A 17948-nucleotide genomic window follows, 5' to 3' on the forward strand; every position below is an offset into this window, starting at 1 on the left:
GTCTCACACACAGCGTTAGTTAGGGAGTCTTGTCCATATTTCCTTACATATAAATTAGTTTGCAATACTTTTGGTTCAGTATTTGCACAAAAGGAACTGACTACTCACTGGACATACAGTTGCACTTTTACAAAGTTTTATAAGAAAGAGAGAAAAGTCAATAGTTATATAATGCCAGACATAATACTACTTTTTGATTGATAAATGATACTTTGTGTTCAGTGTTCTTAGATTCTTTGGTAGATGACAAAAGGTTAGAAGCTAACTTATTTTGATTATAAACATTTAGGAGAAACTAACATACATATAGCTTATAGTTTATATAACTTATAATTTCTTTATATAACTTTTATATAGTTTATAATATGGCTTAGAGCTTATACAGTCAGACTATTCTGTGAAAGCATAGAATTTATAAAATGACTTTCTAAATTAGAGTTCTAAAAACATGATAATTTCGTGAAATTAGTCTTAACTTTAGAACACAGGAAAATTCCCAATTTAAATATCTATATATATATATAGATAGATATATTTATATTTATATAGATTTATATAAATCTATATATAATCCTATATATATTGGATTTTATTTTTGAGTAATCTCTGCACCCAGTGTGGGCCTTGAACTCAAAACCCCAAGATGAAGAGTCATGCACTCTACCCACTAAGCCAGCTGGGCACCACTAAAAGTATATTTTTCATGCCAAATGTAAAATGTGAAAACCTCTTTATGTGTTTTGTCAGTTGTTTGGGATAGGTCAAAATTCTAGGCTGAATATGGACAGGTAGAGTCACATAGGAGTACTCAGGGTAAAATTCTGAATAATTTAAGAATAAAACTTGCGTTGGCCTTTAATTCAGCATATTACTAATCAACTGTTGAACAGCCAATTAATATTAGATTCTGTTTACATAAATTAAGTTTACATTGGATTATTTGATAGATCACTAAAGAACAGTGAATATTTTTGGTTTGAGATTACAATGCCTGTGAAAAAGACTTCCTTTTCCAGGGGTTGTAGTTCGTTCAGTGAAATAAGTACCGTATTTTTTTTTTTTTTTTAAACTTTGACAGTGGCATTAGGATTATGATAATCTCTCAAATTGTTTATGACCAGCATACCTTTTAAAGAAGTAGCTCAGTTGAATGGTAATTTTTATCACTAACTTCTGTGTTAACTCTTTATTCAGCTTAAAGCTCAAAATGATCGAGAAACACAAAGTATGGATATCATATTTACTGAAAGACAAGCGTAAGTACAATCCATGTAGAAATCAAACATTTACAAGTGAACTGTATTAGGCAATTTAACTTTGGAGTCCTTTATTTCCTTATAAATTTTCTCGTTTTCCTCTGTTACATTTTTTTATTTTAAAAATTTGAATATTTGCAAAACAAATTTATTGTTTATACATTTGTTATCTTTATTTACCACTAAGAAGCCAAATCCTGTATAAATAAAATAAGTACATAGATTAGATAAATAAAATTTCTGTTTTAAGTACTTTAAAATGTAAGATGGATGAGAACATCTCCATCTCTGCCACTTTTAATTTTATTAATTTTATTTTATTTTTAATTTTTTTAAGGTTTATTTATTTTGAAAGAGGACATGAACAGGGGAGGGGCAGAGAGAGAGAGAGAGAGAGAGAGAGAATCCCAAGTAGGCTCTGCTGTGTCAGCGCAGAGCCTCACTCAGGCTTGGTCTCAGGAACTGCGAGAGCACTACCTGAGCCAGTATCAAGAGTCAGATGTTCAACCAACTGAGCACCCAGGTGCCCCTACCACTTGTAATTTTAACCTGAGCTTTTTAACTATTTTGAATTATGATATTTAAGTCCCAGCCTAATAAAAGGGACATTATTAGTGGGCTATTTATATTATTTCATTATTCAATTATTAGTTTATAATTACTAGTTGTATTAATGCATATATATATATATATATATATATATATATATATATGGATCTTTATATATAACATGTTTAAAGAACATGTGGCAGTGACAGCAATGTCTACAAAGATGTAGATGTGATGTGGTTATCTTAGTCCGTTTGGGATGCTATAACAAAATACCATAAACTTAGTATTTTATAAACAACCAGAATTTGTTGCTCACAGTTCTAGAGGCTGAGAAGACCAAGCTCAAGGCACCAGCATGGTCCCATTCTGTTGCAGGCCCTCTTCATGGTTCATACCAGGCATTTTCTTGCTGTATCCTCCCAAGGTAGAGGGGGTCTGTGGGATCTCTTTTATAAGCGTGCTGATCCTATTCATGAGGCCTTCAGCCTCATTACCTAGCCAGTACACAAAGACTGCACCTACTAATACCTTTGGGGGTTAGGATTTCAACACAAATTTTGGAGTGACATAAATATTCAGATAACAGCAGTTAACATAATTATTCTTCCTTGATTTTTAGCCTTAATTAAATACTATCTAAGGCAATGCAAACATAAAAAGATAAGCTATTATTATACACACACCCCATACATATTTTGTCTCAGAATTTTATCAGTATTAATCTCTTTGAGAGCGAGGATAATAAGTAACCGTAATTACTGAAATTCTGTTAACACCACATATACTGTCCTATTACTTATGCACGTAGAGTAAATATTTGATAAAGAATAGGATGTTTACACGTAATTTTAAAACATTTGGAAGATAAATATAATTTTTCTGTTGATTAAAAACAAAGCATCAATCTATCGTTTGATGCTGTTATAAAGTGTGCCTTAGAAATTACAAATCCTGGAAGTCCCTTCCCATTTACAAAGCAAATTCCATATTTATGGTGACCAGGTTGTTACTAGAAAATTTTCTTTTTTACTGTTGTTTTTGTTCTGGTTTTAAACCATTTAGCAAGTATTTATCACTTACCATACATAAAATACTCTCCTAGGTACCTAAGGAATAAATAATAAACTGTAGTCCATTTATATTTTATAACGGACTTTGATAATAAAACTATATAAAGTGTTTTTTATAGAGTTTAGAACCTTTAGAGTCTAGAACATTTAGGTCTTCATTTATTTCCTCATTTATCTGCAGTTGTATAATATTCAAGTCAGATTTGTATATATTATATGTACATGTTTTATAGATATTTCATCCAGAAAGATAACTCACAGATTACAAATTTAAGAATGCAACAGGCTTTATGTCTATTAGGTTCATTTAGTTGAGGAAAAAGTTCTTAAAATATGGTAGTTTGTCCTGAAATGTGAGAACTTTCAAACTTAATATTGGCAGTTTGTAATTGAGGCTGAGTGAAATTGGTTCTCCTGACTCTGTTAAGCAGGAAATTAAGTTAAGAACAAAAGTTACCTTCAAGAAGTTTACTTTTATATGCAGAGGGATAGACTTACTTCATGTGTTAATCAGATGGTCAGCATCTCAATAACACAAGGCTGTATCTTGACTACATTCAAAGGGAACAAGTAATTTCATACCTTGAGAAGGCAAGTCTAAAAACTTTTTTTCATTCTCTTTTATAGTACCACCATTTAGTGATTTAGTGTGGTGACTAAACCATCTGGTGTATTATGTAACGCCTATTCATAATCAGTTAGTTATATTATGCAGCCTTAATATATTACTACAGCATTAAGAAACTTGGTTTTAATTTAGTTTCACATGCCAAAAAAAAAAAAAATTTAGTTTTGCATGCCAATATTCAATTATAAGAGTTTTAAGAAAATAGATGTAGTTTGCTCATGTAGTATTTCATTTTACTACATTTTTTTCAGTATTAATATTTGCCTCTTAGGAAATGATATTTTGGTAAAATAATAGCTTTTTAGAAAAAGGTACATTTTTGGGAATGCAACCTGGTGCAGCCACTCTGGAAAACAGTATGGAGGTTCCTCAAAAAACTAGAATAGAATTACCAGGGAATACTATGAAAAATTATATGCCAACAAATTGGACAACCTGGAAGAAATAGACAAATTCCTGAACACCCACACTCTTCCAAAACTCAACCAGGAGGAAATAGAAAGCTTGAACAGACCCCATAACCAGCAAAGAAATTGAATCGGTTATCAAAAATCTCCCAACAAATAAGAGTCCAGGACCAGATGGCTTCCCAGGGGAGTTCTACCAGACGTTTAAAGCAGAGATAATACCTATCCTTCTCAAGCTATTCCAAGAAATAGAAAGGGAAGGAAAACTTCCAGACTCATTCTATGAAGCCAGTATTACTTTGATTCCTAAACCAGACAGAGACCCAGTAAAAAAAGAGAACTACAGGCCAATATCCCTGATGAATATGGATGCAAAAATTCTCAATAAGATACTAGCAAATCGAATTCAACGGCATATAAAAAGAATTCTTCACCATGATCAAGTGGGATTCATTCCTGGGATGCAGGGCTGGTTCAACATTCGCAAATCAATCAACGTGATACATCACATTAACAACAAAAAAAGAGAAGAACCATATGATCCTGTCAATCGATGCAGAAAAGGCCTTTGACAAAATCCAGCACCCTTTCTTAATAAAAACCCTTGAGAAAGTCAGGATAGAAGGAACATACTTAAAGATCATAAAAGCCATTTATGAAAAGCCCACAGCTAACATCATCCTCAGTGGGGAAAAACTGAGAGCTTTTTCCCTGAGATCAGGAACACGACAAGGATGCCCACTCTCACCGCTGCTGTTTAACATAGTGCTGGAAGTTCTCGCATCAGCAATCAGACGACAAAAGGAAATCAAAGGCATCAAAATTGGCAAAGATGAAGTCAAGCTTTCGCTTTTTGCAGATGACATGATATTATACATGGAAAATCCGATAGACTCCACCAAAAGTCTGCTAGAACTGATACAGGAATTCAGCAAAGTTGCAGGATACAAGATCAATGTACAGAAATCAGTTGCATTCTTATACACTAACAACGAAGCAGCAGAAAGACAAAGAAACTGATCCCATTCACAATTGCACCAAGAAGCATAAAATACCTAGGAATAAATCTAACCAAAGATGTAAAGGATCTGTATGCTGAAAACTATAGAAAGCTTATGAAAGAAATTGAAGATTTAAAGAAATGGAAAGACATTCCCTGCTCATGGATTGGAAAAATAAATATTGTCAAAATGTCAATAGTACCCAAAGCTATCTACATATTGAATGCAATCCCAATCAAAATTGCACCAGCATTCTTCTCGAAACTAGAACAAGCAATCCTAAAATTCATATGGAACCACAAAAGGCCCTGAATAGCCAAAGGAATTTTGAAGAAGACCAAAGCAGGAGGCATCACAATCCCAGACTTTAGCCTCTACTACAAAGCTGTCATCATCAAGACAGCATGGTATTGGCACAAAAACAGACACATAGACCAATGGAATAGAATAGAAACCCCAGAACTAGACCCACAAACGTATGGCCAACTCATCTTTGACAAAGCAGGAAAGAACATCCAATGGAAAAAAGACAGCCTCTTTAACAAATGGTGCTGGGAGAACTGGACAGCAACATGCAAAAGGTTGAAACTAGACCACTTTCTCACACCATTCACAAAAATAAACTCAAAATGGATAAAGGACCTAAATGTGAGACAGGAAACCATCAAAACCTTAGAGGAGAAAGCAGGAAAAGACCTCTCTGACCTCAGCCGTAGCAATCTCTTAACTCAACACACCCCCAAAGGCAAGGGAATTAAAAGCAAAAGTGAATTACTGGGACCTTATGAAGATAAAAAGCTTCTGCACAGCAAAGGAAACAACCAACAAAACTAAAAGGCAACCAACGGAATGGGAAAAGATATTCGCAAATGACATATCGGACAAAGGGCTAGTATCCAAAATCTATAAAGAGCTCACCAAACTCCACACCCGAAAAACAAATAACCCAGTGAAGAAATGGGCAGAAAACATGAATAGACACTTCTCTAAAGAAGACATCCGGATGGCCAACAGGGACATGAAAAGATGTTCAGCGTCGCTCCTTATCAGGGAAATACAAATCAAAACCACACTCAGGTATCACCTCATGCCAGTCAGAGTGGCCAATATGAACAAATCAGGAGACTATAGATGCTGGCGAGGATGTGGAGAAACGGGAACCCTCTTGCACTGTTGGTGGGAATGCAAATTGGTGCAGCCGCTGTGGAAAGCAGTGTGGAGGTTCCTCAGAAAATTAAAAATAGACCTACCCTATGACCCAGCAATAGCACTGCTAGGAATTTATCCAAGGGATACAGGAGTACTGATGCATAGGGCCACTTGTACCCCAATGTTCATAGCAGCACTCTCAACAATAGCCAAATTATGGAAAGAGCCTAAATGTCCATCAACTGATGGATGGATAAAGAAATTGTGGTTTATATACACAATGGAATACTACGTGGCAATGAGAAAAAATGAAATATGGCCTTTTGTAGCAACGTGGATGGAACTGGAGAGTGTGATGCTAAGTGAAATAAGCCATACAGAGAAAGACAGATACCATATGGTTTCACTCTTATGTGGATCCTGAGAAACTTAACAGGAACCCATGGGGGAGGGGAAGGAAAAAAAAAAAAAGAGGTTAGAGTGGGAGAGAGCCAAAGCATAAGAGACTGTTAAAAACTGAGAACAAACTGAGGTTTGATGGGGGGTGGGAGGGAGGAGAGGGTGGGTGATGGGTATTGAGGAGGGCACCTTTTGGGATGAGCACTGGGTGTTGTATGGAAACCAATTTGTCAAATTTCATATATATAAAAAAAAAAAAAACTAGAAATAGAACTACCCTACGACCCAGTAATTGATCCACGGGATACAGGTGTGCTGTTTCGAAGGGATATATGCACCCCCATGTTTATAGCAGCACTATCAACAATAGCCAAAGTATAGAAAGAGCCCAAATGTCCACTGATGGATGAATGGATAAAGAAGATGTGGTATGTATATACAATGGAGTATTACTTGGCAATCAAAAAGAATGAAATCTTGCCATTTGCAACTATGTGGATGGAACTGGAGGGTATTATGCTAAGTGAAATTAGAGAAAGACAAATACCATGACTTCACTCATATGAGGAATTTAAGAGACAAAACAGATGAACATAAGGGAAGGGAAACAAAAATAATATAAAAACGGGAAGGGGATAAAACAGAAGAGACTCATAAATATGGAGAAGAAACTGAGGGTTACTGGAGGGGTTGTGGGAGGGAGGATGGGGGTAAGGGGCACTAAGGAATCTATTCCTGAAATCATTGTTTCACTATATGCTAACTAATTTGGATGTAAATTTTAAAAAATTTAAAAAATTTAAAAAAAAAGGTGCATTTTGTTTCCATAATTATCTCTTATAATTGAGATTTAAAACAATAAAGTATAAATGATATTATCTAGTAAGAAATTTTACATGTAAAACATTTATGTCCTTTATTGAAAACATGTTTCTATAAACACAGACAAATATACATTATAAATAAGTGAGTTCTATTTGACAGGGCATATATATATCATCCTTAACAGTTTTTATTTTCCTCATTAGACATTTGAGCTGAATTTACTATTGGTATAATGGCTATTCTGCAGAATATAACATATATCTACATTATTTTTAGTTTCTTTTTTCTAAGAAACTATTAGGTGCATAGGCATTTTGAGAAATGACACAAAAATAAAACAGTGTATTAAACGCTTATGTTCCCGTCTCCCACTCCATCAGCTCATATCCATTCCTGCTCCATACAGACCTCTAGGCACTCACTACTGCCTTCCCTGTATTACGATGAAGAAGTTCTAAAGATATTGTATTATTTCATCTAGAAATGTATTTTATTTTAGTGTTTTAGAGATGTTCTCTAAAAGATATAGATAAATACACTTAATTTCCACCCATATGGAAGGTAAAAATGATGGATTGTTTTTTACAGCTTTTAATGCCACTGTTTGCATTAAGTTGTTAAATTATGATTGCAGCCAACTGAATTAGTAAATAATAAGAATTAGTAAATAATTAACTTCAGACCCTTCCTATAATAGTTTAAGGCCATTGTTGTCCAAACTACATTTTTTGGACCATTAATGTGCTATGAACTCTTTATGGGCATACTTCAAATAAAGGGTTTTGTTGACAAGTAAGTTTGGAAAATTCTTAAAACTTGGTTCTTGAAGAGCAGAGTACTTTAGCTTAGTAGAGTTTCAAATAAGTCATATGTCAAAGAATCTTGTTTCACTTTGTTTAAACTCAGTATTTCCTATAGGAATTCTGTAGTAATTTGTCCATGTACCTTTTCCCCCCTTATAAATATTTCTGGGCATTTTTCTGGAAATTAATATTCTGTAAAACAATTTGGGAAACATTGCTCCATCTACAGGATCCCAAACAGCTGTGCCTGGACCATCGGAAATTTCTCACGTCCAGCCAAATTCATTTGAATAGAGTTCTCCTGGGGCGCCTGGGTGGCGCAGTCGGTTAAGCGTCCGACTTCAGCCAGGTCACGATCTCGCGGTCCGTGAGTTCGAGCCCCGCGTCAGGCTCTGGGCTGATGGCTCAGAGCCTGGAGCCTGTTTCCGATTCTGTGTCTCCCTCTCTCTCTGCCCCTCCCCCGTTCATGCTCTGTCTCTCTCTGTCCCAAAAATAAATAAACGTTGAAAAAAAAAATTAAAAAAAAAAAATGAATAGAGTTCTCCTAAGAGAGGGAAAAAAATAGATTTTTAAAAACAGGATTCACAGATACTTGTGATAGCCACTTTGGAAGCCACCATACTGTTCATTTGTGACGATCATGCATTATGGTGATGGTCTTTCTTTATAGACAAAATCAGTACTTTTTTTTTTTGGAAATCAGTAGTAACTTGTTAGGGATTGTGCTTGAACATTGTGCCTGGGCTTTAAGTTAGTACTAAATTTTCAGGAAATTTATTGTGCTAATCCTGGAAGCATTGAAAAAATATGTTCCAATTCCATGAATTCATTCTATGAGCATAAAATCAATCTTAGTCTGTTGTATATTTAAGCTTCTTCACTTTGACTTCTCATATCCAAAACCTTTATTTTTCACTTACTCCAGTCAATAAATGTTAATATAATTTAATATGTAGTGAATCAAATATCTGGGCTAATATGAGAATCAATTAATTTTAATTAATGAATAATTTACTTTAGGTCTTTTTCTTATTAGGATGTATGGTCTCCTGAATACTGCTGAGAAAAGTAATGCTTCTGTTTTAACTGTTAGCTACCGGATAATGTCGTTTACTATATTTGCACATACTTGCTCAGTACCAATGAGAAAAACATGATTTTATGATATTCATGTGTTGTAATTAATATGAAAGTACTACTAGCCACAGTTTGGTATGTCACATGCCTAATCTCTATGTCTAAACTGTGAGTGAGCCAATAACATATTTAAAGAATCAAACATTGAAGAGAATTAATTTTCTTCACGTAATTCATGAGTATCTATATATTTGTCTTCAATAAACCCATCATCGTCTATTACAAATGAATGTAGTTGTTCAAATATTACTGTAGTTTCTTCAGAGTTTGTATGTGAGTCCTGTGAAAGAGAACTTGAATTTCCAGTAAAACCATCTTCATAGGTTTCTGCTTCATGCTCTTCCAGGCGATGATGATTGTAACTAAGCAGAAAATTATACCATATTGGGCATTTGATAGCAATAAAAATGAGGAATGAAGTCATCAGTACAGTGACTACCACACCGAGAAGAAAAGCCCAGCTTTTTCCAAGAAGTTCATGTTCTTAATTGGAATACCGAGAAAGAGAGAGAGAGAAAGAGATTTTGTTAAATTGACAAAAATAAAATAATCATAATTACATGTCCTAATAACTCCATAGTATTGGTATTAGAAATAAACACACATTCTAATTTTCTTTAAACAAAAGTTACTAAGACTACAGTAAATTAAGATATTTCATAGTGTGGTGAGAAAATACCTTTTTTTCAAAATAGCTACCTATCTTTGCAGATACTGTTTATCAATTCACCTTAAAACATTATTGATTTATACCTGTTGAGAATTGTTACTTAACCAGTCGAAAGTAAGGCTCAGAGAAGTTAAATAAGTTGCATTATGGCATTGGATGGTAACTGGCAGAACCTGGTTTGGAAACCTAGTATTTTGTAAATCTTTTGTTGAAATGAGGAATTGTTCTTTTACATTGTTTCTAGAAATTTAAAATTCAGTTTATTTAGTCTACTGCCCCAATATTAATATTTAAGACCAGTACATTACCTGAATTTTTTAAGTTGTTCAAAGAGCTGTTAAATGTTGAATTGTTAATGGACTGAGAGTGGTTATAAAGATCTTCATTTATAGGTGGAGAAAATTTTGAGTAGCATTCAGCATTGTATGGTACAGTTGTGATACTATAGCGTTTCAGGATATCTGGGTAGGCACATGTGGTGATGTTCTCATTTTCTGGTAAATCAGAATTAAGATTTGTTACGGAAAATAGGATTAATAATATTAGTAAATTTTTATAGCTAACACTTTATAATTATTTTTACCTAGAATTTTTGGTAATGACCTGTCGTCATTAAAGATTATAAGAAAGAAACTCTTGTATTTGCCTAGCAACACTATAAGGGAAAGATTCATATTCTTGTTTATTAAGTTATTTTATGAATATAGTTCAAGTGTAATATGTTTATTGTTTAGTTTATGTATTAAAGTAAAGATGGTATGATTAAGATTGTGGTGAAAATTGATCACAGGCAGAGCATGGTTTGCAGTTAAGCAAATAGGGTACCTGTTTTTATCTACTCTCTGGCAGGATATCCTAAGAAAAGGAAATACCTAAAAAAAATTACTCTTATGTATTCACACTGCAAACTTAATACATGAAGTGATAGTATCATTTCACATATATAGAACATTTAAAATTTTCTTTTTCTTTTTTTTTTTTTTTCCTGAAAGGCAGAGGAAGAACATCTATTCAGCAATTACTTTTTATTGTTTCTTCCTGCTTCCCTTAAACAGGAATAGTTTCTTTTTCTTTAAAACATGAAGTGAGAGACTTTCCTGGGGTGGAACAATCAAAAATCAATCACATTTTGGTTTTGATTAAATTATGTTAGCTTACCTAGTGTCACATTTGAGGTGTTCAACCATTTCTGCAAATTCAGTAGACTACAAGAGCAGTTCCATGGATTTCCATATAAAATTATTAATTCCAGATGAAACATTCGTGGTACATCAAAATAGCTTATCAAATTGCCTTGCAGATTCAGAAGTATTAGGTTTTTTAGAGGCACAAATGTATCAGGATTCAGTTGAAATATTTTGTTTTGACAGAGATGTAACTGTTTTAGTTTATTTAAGCCTATGAATGCACCCTGTTGAATTATGTGGATGGAGTTTGTACACATATTTAAAATTTCTAGATTGGAGAGGTTACCAAAGCTGTTATTATATAACATAATGATATTGTTCTCAATCAAATAGAGTTCGGTGAGTAAAAAATAGGTCTGTAGAACCCTTGTGTCTGTAACATTCAGAGAAATTTGGTTATAACTGAGATCAAGTATAGTAATATTTTTATTGATATCCACTGGAATTAACGAATAATTCATTTCAGTGAAATTATATTTGACTTCCTAAAAAAGAAAAAATCAGAAATTAATTAGGAAAAATGTTAACAGAATTTCCCAAATTTTCATATCCAGGTAATTAGATATTTAGGAGAAAATAGTTTTAGGAAATATTTCCTCTCTAATATTTGATGTTACAGTGTAAAAAAGGTAAAGGAAATACTTTTATTTCTTTATCGGGATGAAATACTGAAGATTAAGGAAATTCTGATACATGTAATTGAGCAAAGATCTTCTAGTTTACCATATATACTTTATGTTATTACAGAAAGAAAGACTGTGGGTGTAATTCCATTTATGTATGTGGAAATACATGGCAAATAATAATTCTCTTATTTAGTACTTCATTTGTGCAGATTTATAATGAAATTTAAAATTTGTTGTTTTTAAAAATCAGAGCTACCAACACTAGGGCTATTAAATCATTAAATCATTCAGAAATATTACTCAAGATATAACTCTATAGAATTAACAGCTCAAAGTTTCGTGTTTTAAAAGAAAATATTTATTGGGGCACCAGGGTGGCTTAGTTAAACGTCCAACTCAACTCTGGCTCAGGTCAAGCTGCGTCCCGGGCTCTGCACTGGGCATGGAACCTGCTTAACATTCTCTCTCTTCCTTTCTCTCTGTCCCTTCCCTGCTTATGTTCTCTCTCAAAAAAAATGAAAATACATACTTTATTAATTTTTTTAAGTAATATCTGTACCCAGCATGGGGCTTGAACTCATGATCCCAAGATCAAGAATCATGTCCTACCGACTGAGCCAGCCAGGTGCCCCCAGAAAATATTTATTTTATAACAGAAATTGAACCATGTATTGAATTTAAGAGCCAGGAAGCATGAAGAAGTGCTTTCCTTATTTGGATATAGAGCCAAAAAAATAGTTCTTATTTTGACTCTTTTTGCAATTGAAGTATCTCCCTAAAAACAATAATGTAACAACAATAATTTTCCTCATAAATATATGATTTTTTTAAAAAAAAATTCCTACATTTTAAAAAGTAGTGTTTGGGGGTGCCTGGCTGGTTCAGTTGGTAGAGCATGTGACGCTTAATCTTCAGGCCCTGGGTTTGAGCCCCACTTTGGGAGTAGAGATTACTTAAAACAAGGCAGTGGTGTTTAAAAATGTACTGAAACTAATCTCACATTTTATAGTGAAAACTTTTAAAGAACTAAGTTAAAAAAAAATGGGGGCACCTGGGTGGCTCAGTCATTTGTGTCCGACTCTTGATTTCAACTCAGGTCATGATCCCAGGGTTGTGGGATCAAGTCCCACGTTTGGCTCCATGGCTGAGCATTGAGCCTACTTGTTTCTCTCTCTCTCTCTCTCTCTCTCTCTCTCTCTCTCTCTCTCTCTCTCTCCCTCTCCCTCTCCCTCTCCCTCTCCCTCTCCCTCTCCCTCTCCCTCTCCCTCTCTCCCTCTCCCTCTCTCCCTCTCTCCCCCCCCATCTGCCCCTTTCCACCACTCGAACATGTGCTCTCTGTCTAAAATAAAAAAATAAATAAAAAGCATGTGTTTTCAATTTATAAAAAAAAATGTATAGACTGCTTTTGTCAAATTAGAATCCAGCTTACATATCACAGATTTTGAATATAGACAGCTAAACATTTGGTTGTGATAGCTTGGATTTTTTTCTTTTATTGTCCTGGGATATTTTACTAAATGTACACAAAGTATACCTTTGAAAATATTGGTTGTAAAAACTTACTGTTCTAGAAGACTGGCTGTCGTCTGATAACAATAGCATGGAGAGGGGCCAAAACAAGATTGTGATGCATGTAGTTTTCATATCGCAAGCCTGATAGAAAAGAGAGTATTTTCATCTCAGTAGGATACTAGAACTTTAGAGATGATTGAGGACTTTTTGATTTCCTTTTTTCTCCTTGTAAATCTATTTTTTCTTAAAATATGTAAAATGTAAAACAAGTACATGTCCCTGAACTCTTCCTTGCTCTCTAATCTTAACAAATTGGAAAGCTCCTGGCAAATGAAATTTGAATATATTTTAGAATGTTTATGAGTTCCTGAATTGATTGAAAAGAAATTTAATAGAACTGGTTGTATATTTTAAAATTTTAATAATGTGCGTGAAGGAAAGTTTTATATACATACTTATGTGTACATGTTTAATATGCTTATATTGTTATTTCTTGGTTTTTTTAGATTTTAGGCATTGTCTGTTGGTATAATCCATTGACTTAAAACCGTAGGAGTTGAGAGCCTTCAGCTCTTTTTCAAACACTTGCTACCTTCATCTCCAATCCATCAAATGTATGCTTTTTATCTCTTCATTCTCCAAACATAGTTACTTATAATTTTGGCTAGATGAGTATTCAGGGCTTATCATGAATGTATAAATACTGTTAATGACTGAGCCATGTAACAGGATTACTTTCCTGTTCCTGTACACTTTTTTTTCCTCTAAATTACTGTATTTTTCATGTGCTTAGTTTTTTTTTTTTTTTTTTTTTTTTATGAATTGATACCTAAACTCTCCCCTAACACATCGCTAAATAGTTTATACTTATTAGATATTTAACGTTCCATCTTCTTAAAGAAGTCTCTCCTTCGGCCTTACTTGGAATGAAATTGCTGGACTTTTTCTTGGGAATCCCTAAATGTTTTTATCCTTAGTTTTTTTGTTTTGTTTTGTTTTGTTTTTCTCTTGGACTGGTTGGCTTTCCCAAAATGACTTTCAACTGTCTGAACAGATAAGGCCAGGTAGTGAGCTGAGAGCTGAGTGGTGAAAAAGGGGGGTTTATCTCAGTAATTAGTATGTAAACTTTAATTTACTCCCCGTTTTTGGCCTAACATTCCTGCATTCACTTGTGCTTAGTGCCCAGATTCCCTTTGTTGTATTATCCCCAGAGGGGAAAAAAAAAGGCCTCAGTCTTGTGCTTATGTAGGAGAGGAACTTTACTTGGCTGGGCAGAGGCAAGGAGGAAGAATTTTAACTATGTTTTATTCCTTTCTTCTCCAGTTCCAGAGTACCCGGTGCTGCCAGTTTCTGGCCATTTATGGGTTCTGTGGTATAATTCAAGCAACTTCTCAGCTTGCCCCACTGCTGGGTTGGAAACATTTTGCTTTTCTAGATTCCACTTAACCATTAACTTTCAAGTTTCTTGGTTTTATTGCTGTTGCCCTCTCTTCCATTCTCTTTGTCCTTATTACTTTTTATTTTCATTTAAGTCAGGTTTGGGTCAGGAGTCAAAGTTAACATGTACATCCAACATGCCATCTTTAACTGGAAATTGCCATTAATTTGAGTAAACTCTTGTTGCTAAATAATTACCTTCCATTTAGTCATTTTATTCATGACCTTGATGTTTCTTGTTTTTATCTATTTTCTTAAAGTCAGCATTAGAAAACTATATTGCAAACAAATGATCATTTAAGAGGATATGAATATATCCTGTTATAATCCTTATTGGCTTTCTGAAATTTAGTCTTTTAAATCTTATAGCATTTCTTGCAATGTGATACTTAATATTTTAAAGGGTAAGTTTATTCCATCAGAGCAGGAAGTAGAAAACTATTCAGAATGAGCAAGCCTCATTTCAAGTTATAAAATCTGTTGTTGCCTCATTAGCAATGAGGAATTTACTGTTATTTCAGTTTTGGTCTATTTTAGTTCACTTTCTCATTACCTTCAGTATGTTGATTTGTTTATACTTATATCTCTTTTATTTCTCCTTTACCATAGTTAAATTTATTAGAAAAAGCCACTGCTGTCCTAGATTTCACAAACTGGATGTAGACTCAGAATCAGATTCTTTTAGAATCAGATTTAGAATCTGATTCTTTTAAAATCAGAAATGAGTTCAAGCTCTTATTCCAGAACATTGTCCACAAAAGGGGATCCCTAATTCATACATAAAAGGTACTTTACCCCTGTTTAACCACCTCTAGGAACATGTGTACAGCCTTGTCAATGGCTTGTGTCAGTATTTATCAGTGGGGTAGCAAAGTTCTTAGTGAGGGTGCAAATGTAGGTAAGGTAGTGGTAAGTAAGGGAAAAGTCTTATTTTTTTCAGAAATAAGTAGGATAGGGATCATTAAAGGCAGCAAATAGGCTACAAAAAAATGAGCTGATTCTAAGAAATTATGTGGAAAAGAAGCAGCTAAAGTATGTAATGGAGAGATCAGGCAGGACTATAAACCAATGTGTAATTTATGATCTTTATCCTCTATTTCATACTAATAATTGCTTTCTCTAGTGTGCTAAAGGTGATAAGATTAGAAAAGGATTTTTCCCCATTTTTTGATAAATTTCAGAGTTAGGAGCAATATATATGCAGAGCTTAAGGTAGATTCTGTATAAGAAAGTGTTCAGCAAATCTCAAGCATTGTTAGGTCTAAAGCTATGAAATGCATTGATTGGACTACACAGTCTGTGGGGCTTTTCATATATTTTGTGTGTCTTTTGGAAGGGGAAAGATTAAAAGAGGGGGTGGGGGCACCTGGATGGCGCAGTCGGTTAAGTGTCCTACTTGAGCTCAGGTCATGATCTTGCAGTTCGTGGGTTTTAGCTCCTCATCATCGGGCTCTGTGCTGACAGCTCAGAGCCTGAAACCTGTAGATTCTGTGTCTCCCTTTCTCTCTGCCCTTCCCCTGCTTGTACCCTGTCTCTCTCAAAAATAAATATTAAAAAAAAATTTTTTTTTAATAAATAAAAGAGGGAGTGGATGTTGACCATCACAACCTGAGTAGAGAAGTCCCTAGACAAAAACATTTGCTAGCATTATTGGCTATCTTAAAGAAATCAGGTGGGTGGAATAGCTAGCCAGTAGATAGGTTATGCAGATTGTCCTTGAGTCACTTTACTGCATTTAAAACATTGGTGTAAAAAGAAGGTATCTATTACTGCCTTTTCCCTCCCATTGGAATTTTTTCTCAATTTGAAATTTATTTTGAAATGATACTTGGGTTTGAATTTAGTGATAAAAAAAATAAAGAACAAATGGAATAACAGTTTCTTTTAATTTACAAAATAAAGTGCCTTTTGACTTAGCTTACAGCCTACCTTACAGGAAAAAAAAGCTTTACACAAAAGTAAATAATAGGTAAAGAATAGTGTTCCCCTTAGTGCGTTTTCAAGTATAAGTTTCTTGGGAGTTTTTGGTTATTTACTTCCTTTGACTTTCATACCATGAAATAAAAAGATGCTGCAATTATGTTGGTTTTGTTAAATAAAACGTATATATAGGTTTGCCATTAAATATTTTAGTTACGCCAGAATTTGATGTGTTTGAAGATATTAACAGTTCATGATTAACTTCACTTTTGTAGTCAACCATTTTATAGATTTTTTTTGCAAACTTAAACATTTTTATAATGGAAAATTTCAAGAGAAAACCTCTGAGCAAGGAGAATAGTCACACCTAATTTCAGCAATTACCAATTAGCGGCCAGTTGTTTTGGTTTTTTTTTTTTTCATCTTTTAAATTTGTTTTAAGTTAATGTCATTTTTCAGAATGCTCTGTGATTAACATATTTCAAAATAAAAAGATCTTATATATTTGATTAGCTAGATGCAACCTTTTTCCCCCCAAAAAAGAAAATTAGTTTGCATTGCATTATAACTTTATTCGAGAAAGTTTTTTGGCCATGTCCCAGGTGTATATTTCTAAAGTAGATCATGTGAAGATATAATCATATTTTCTCCTCTTTCATCACTTATTAAAGATTTTTGTACAGACTTAACAAATCTAAATACGTTTTTTTTTAATTCACCAGCAACCACCAAACCTATAAATATATAGGATCTTACCTTTACTTTTTTCTTTTGTCTCTGAGATTCGTGTGCTAAGGAGTCTACTGTTTCTTCTACACCATTAAAAAAAAGTATGTCATATGATTGCATTTCACTTATGTTTTAACCTTTGTACCTAGTGAACACGTGATTAAAAAAAACTAGACTTCCTTAGCAAAAGATTGACTAGAAGAATAATTTCTTAAAGTCATCTTTGACTTTTTTAGCGTAACAAATAAAGTGCGTTGCTTAACCTTTGTGTTTCTTAATTACTCTTGAAAAATTTAAATATTAGCAAATTCACTTTGCAAGTTAAAGTATATAATATTGAGAATGCATACTTTAAAAGATATATTGTTAGAGTGATTTAAAGTTAGTCCTAAAGGTATTTTGTGTTTAGAAAGATTCAAGTTGAAAAGATACCACCAAGTTTTGTATTCCCCTGAGTTTCAACTTTGTTATTTACTCATTTTTATGACACTGTCATTGGTGGTTTTACTGCCAAGTTATAACAGGAGCAAAGTGCTTAGAGCATCAAAAGACCTGACACTTGGCATTGTGTGGCCTTCAAAAAATGAGTTACCTTCCTTATGCTGCAGCTTCTCATCTGTGAAATAGAATACTCTATAGT

At 33.8% G+C, this 17948-nt stretch overlaps 2 protein-coding genes across 3 annotated transcripts in view; one reads left to right on the forward strand and one right to left on the reverse strand.

The window, feature by feature from the left end:
* Window positions 1–17948, forward strand: part of IFT74 (intraflagellar transport 74) — a 98980-nt gene that overhangs the window by 26222 nt on the left and 54810 nt on the right. For both annotated transcript variants that reach the window (XM_023242368.2, XM_023242367.2), the window contains exon 8: window positions 1195–1256. In XM_023242368.2, the coding sequence (XP_023098136.2) occupies window positions 1195–1256 (62 nt within the window). The remainder of the gene's footprint in view (window positions 1–1194; window positions 1257–17948) is intronic.
* Window positions 9070–17432, reverse strand: LRRC19 (leucine rich repeat containing 19). The gene is made up of 5 exons (XM_023242369.2): window positions 17336–17432; window positions 13274–13363; window positions 11056–11569; window positions 10206–10391; window positions 9070–9710 (listed from the first exon to the last, which is right to left on the reverse strand). Exons 1-5 carry the CDS (start codon window positions 17426–17428, stop codon window positions 9382–9384), a joined length of 1212 nt encoding a protein of 403 aa, XP_023098137.1. The 5' UTR covers window positions 17429–17432; the 3' UTR covers window positions 9070–9381.

The sequence above is a fragment of the Felis catus genome, chromosome D4, assembly GCF_018350175.1.
Source record: "Felis catus isolate Fca126 chromosome D4, F.catus_Fca126_mat1.0, whole genome shotgun sequence".
In the NCBI taxonomy this organism is placed as follows: domain Eukaryota; kingdom Metazoa; phylum Chordata; class Mammalia; order Carnivora; family Felidae; genus Felis; species Felis catus.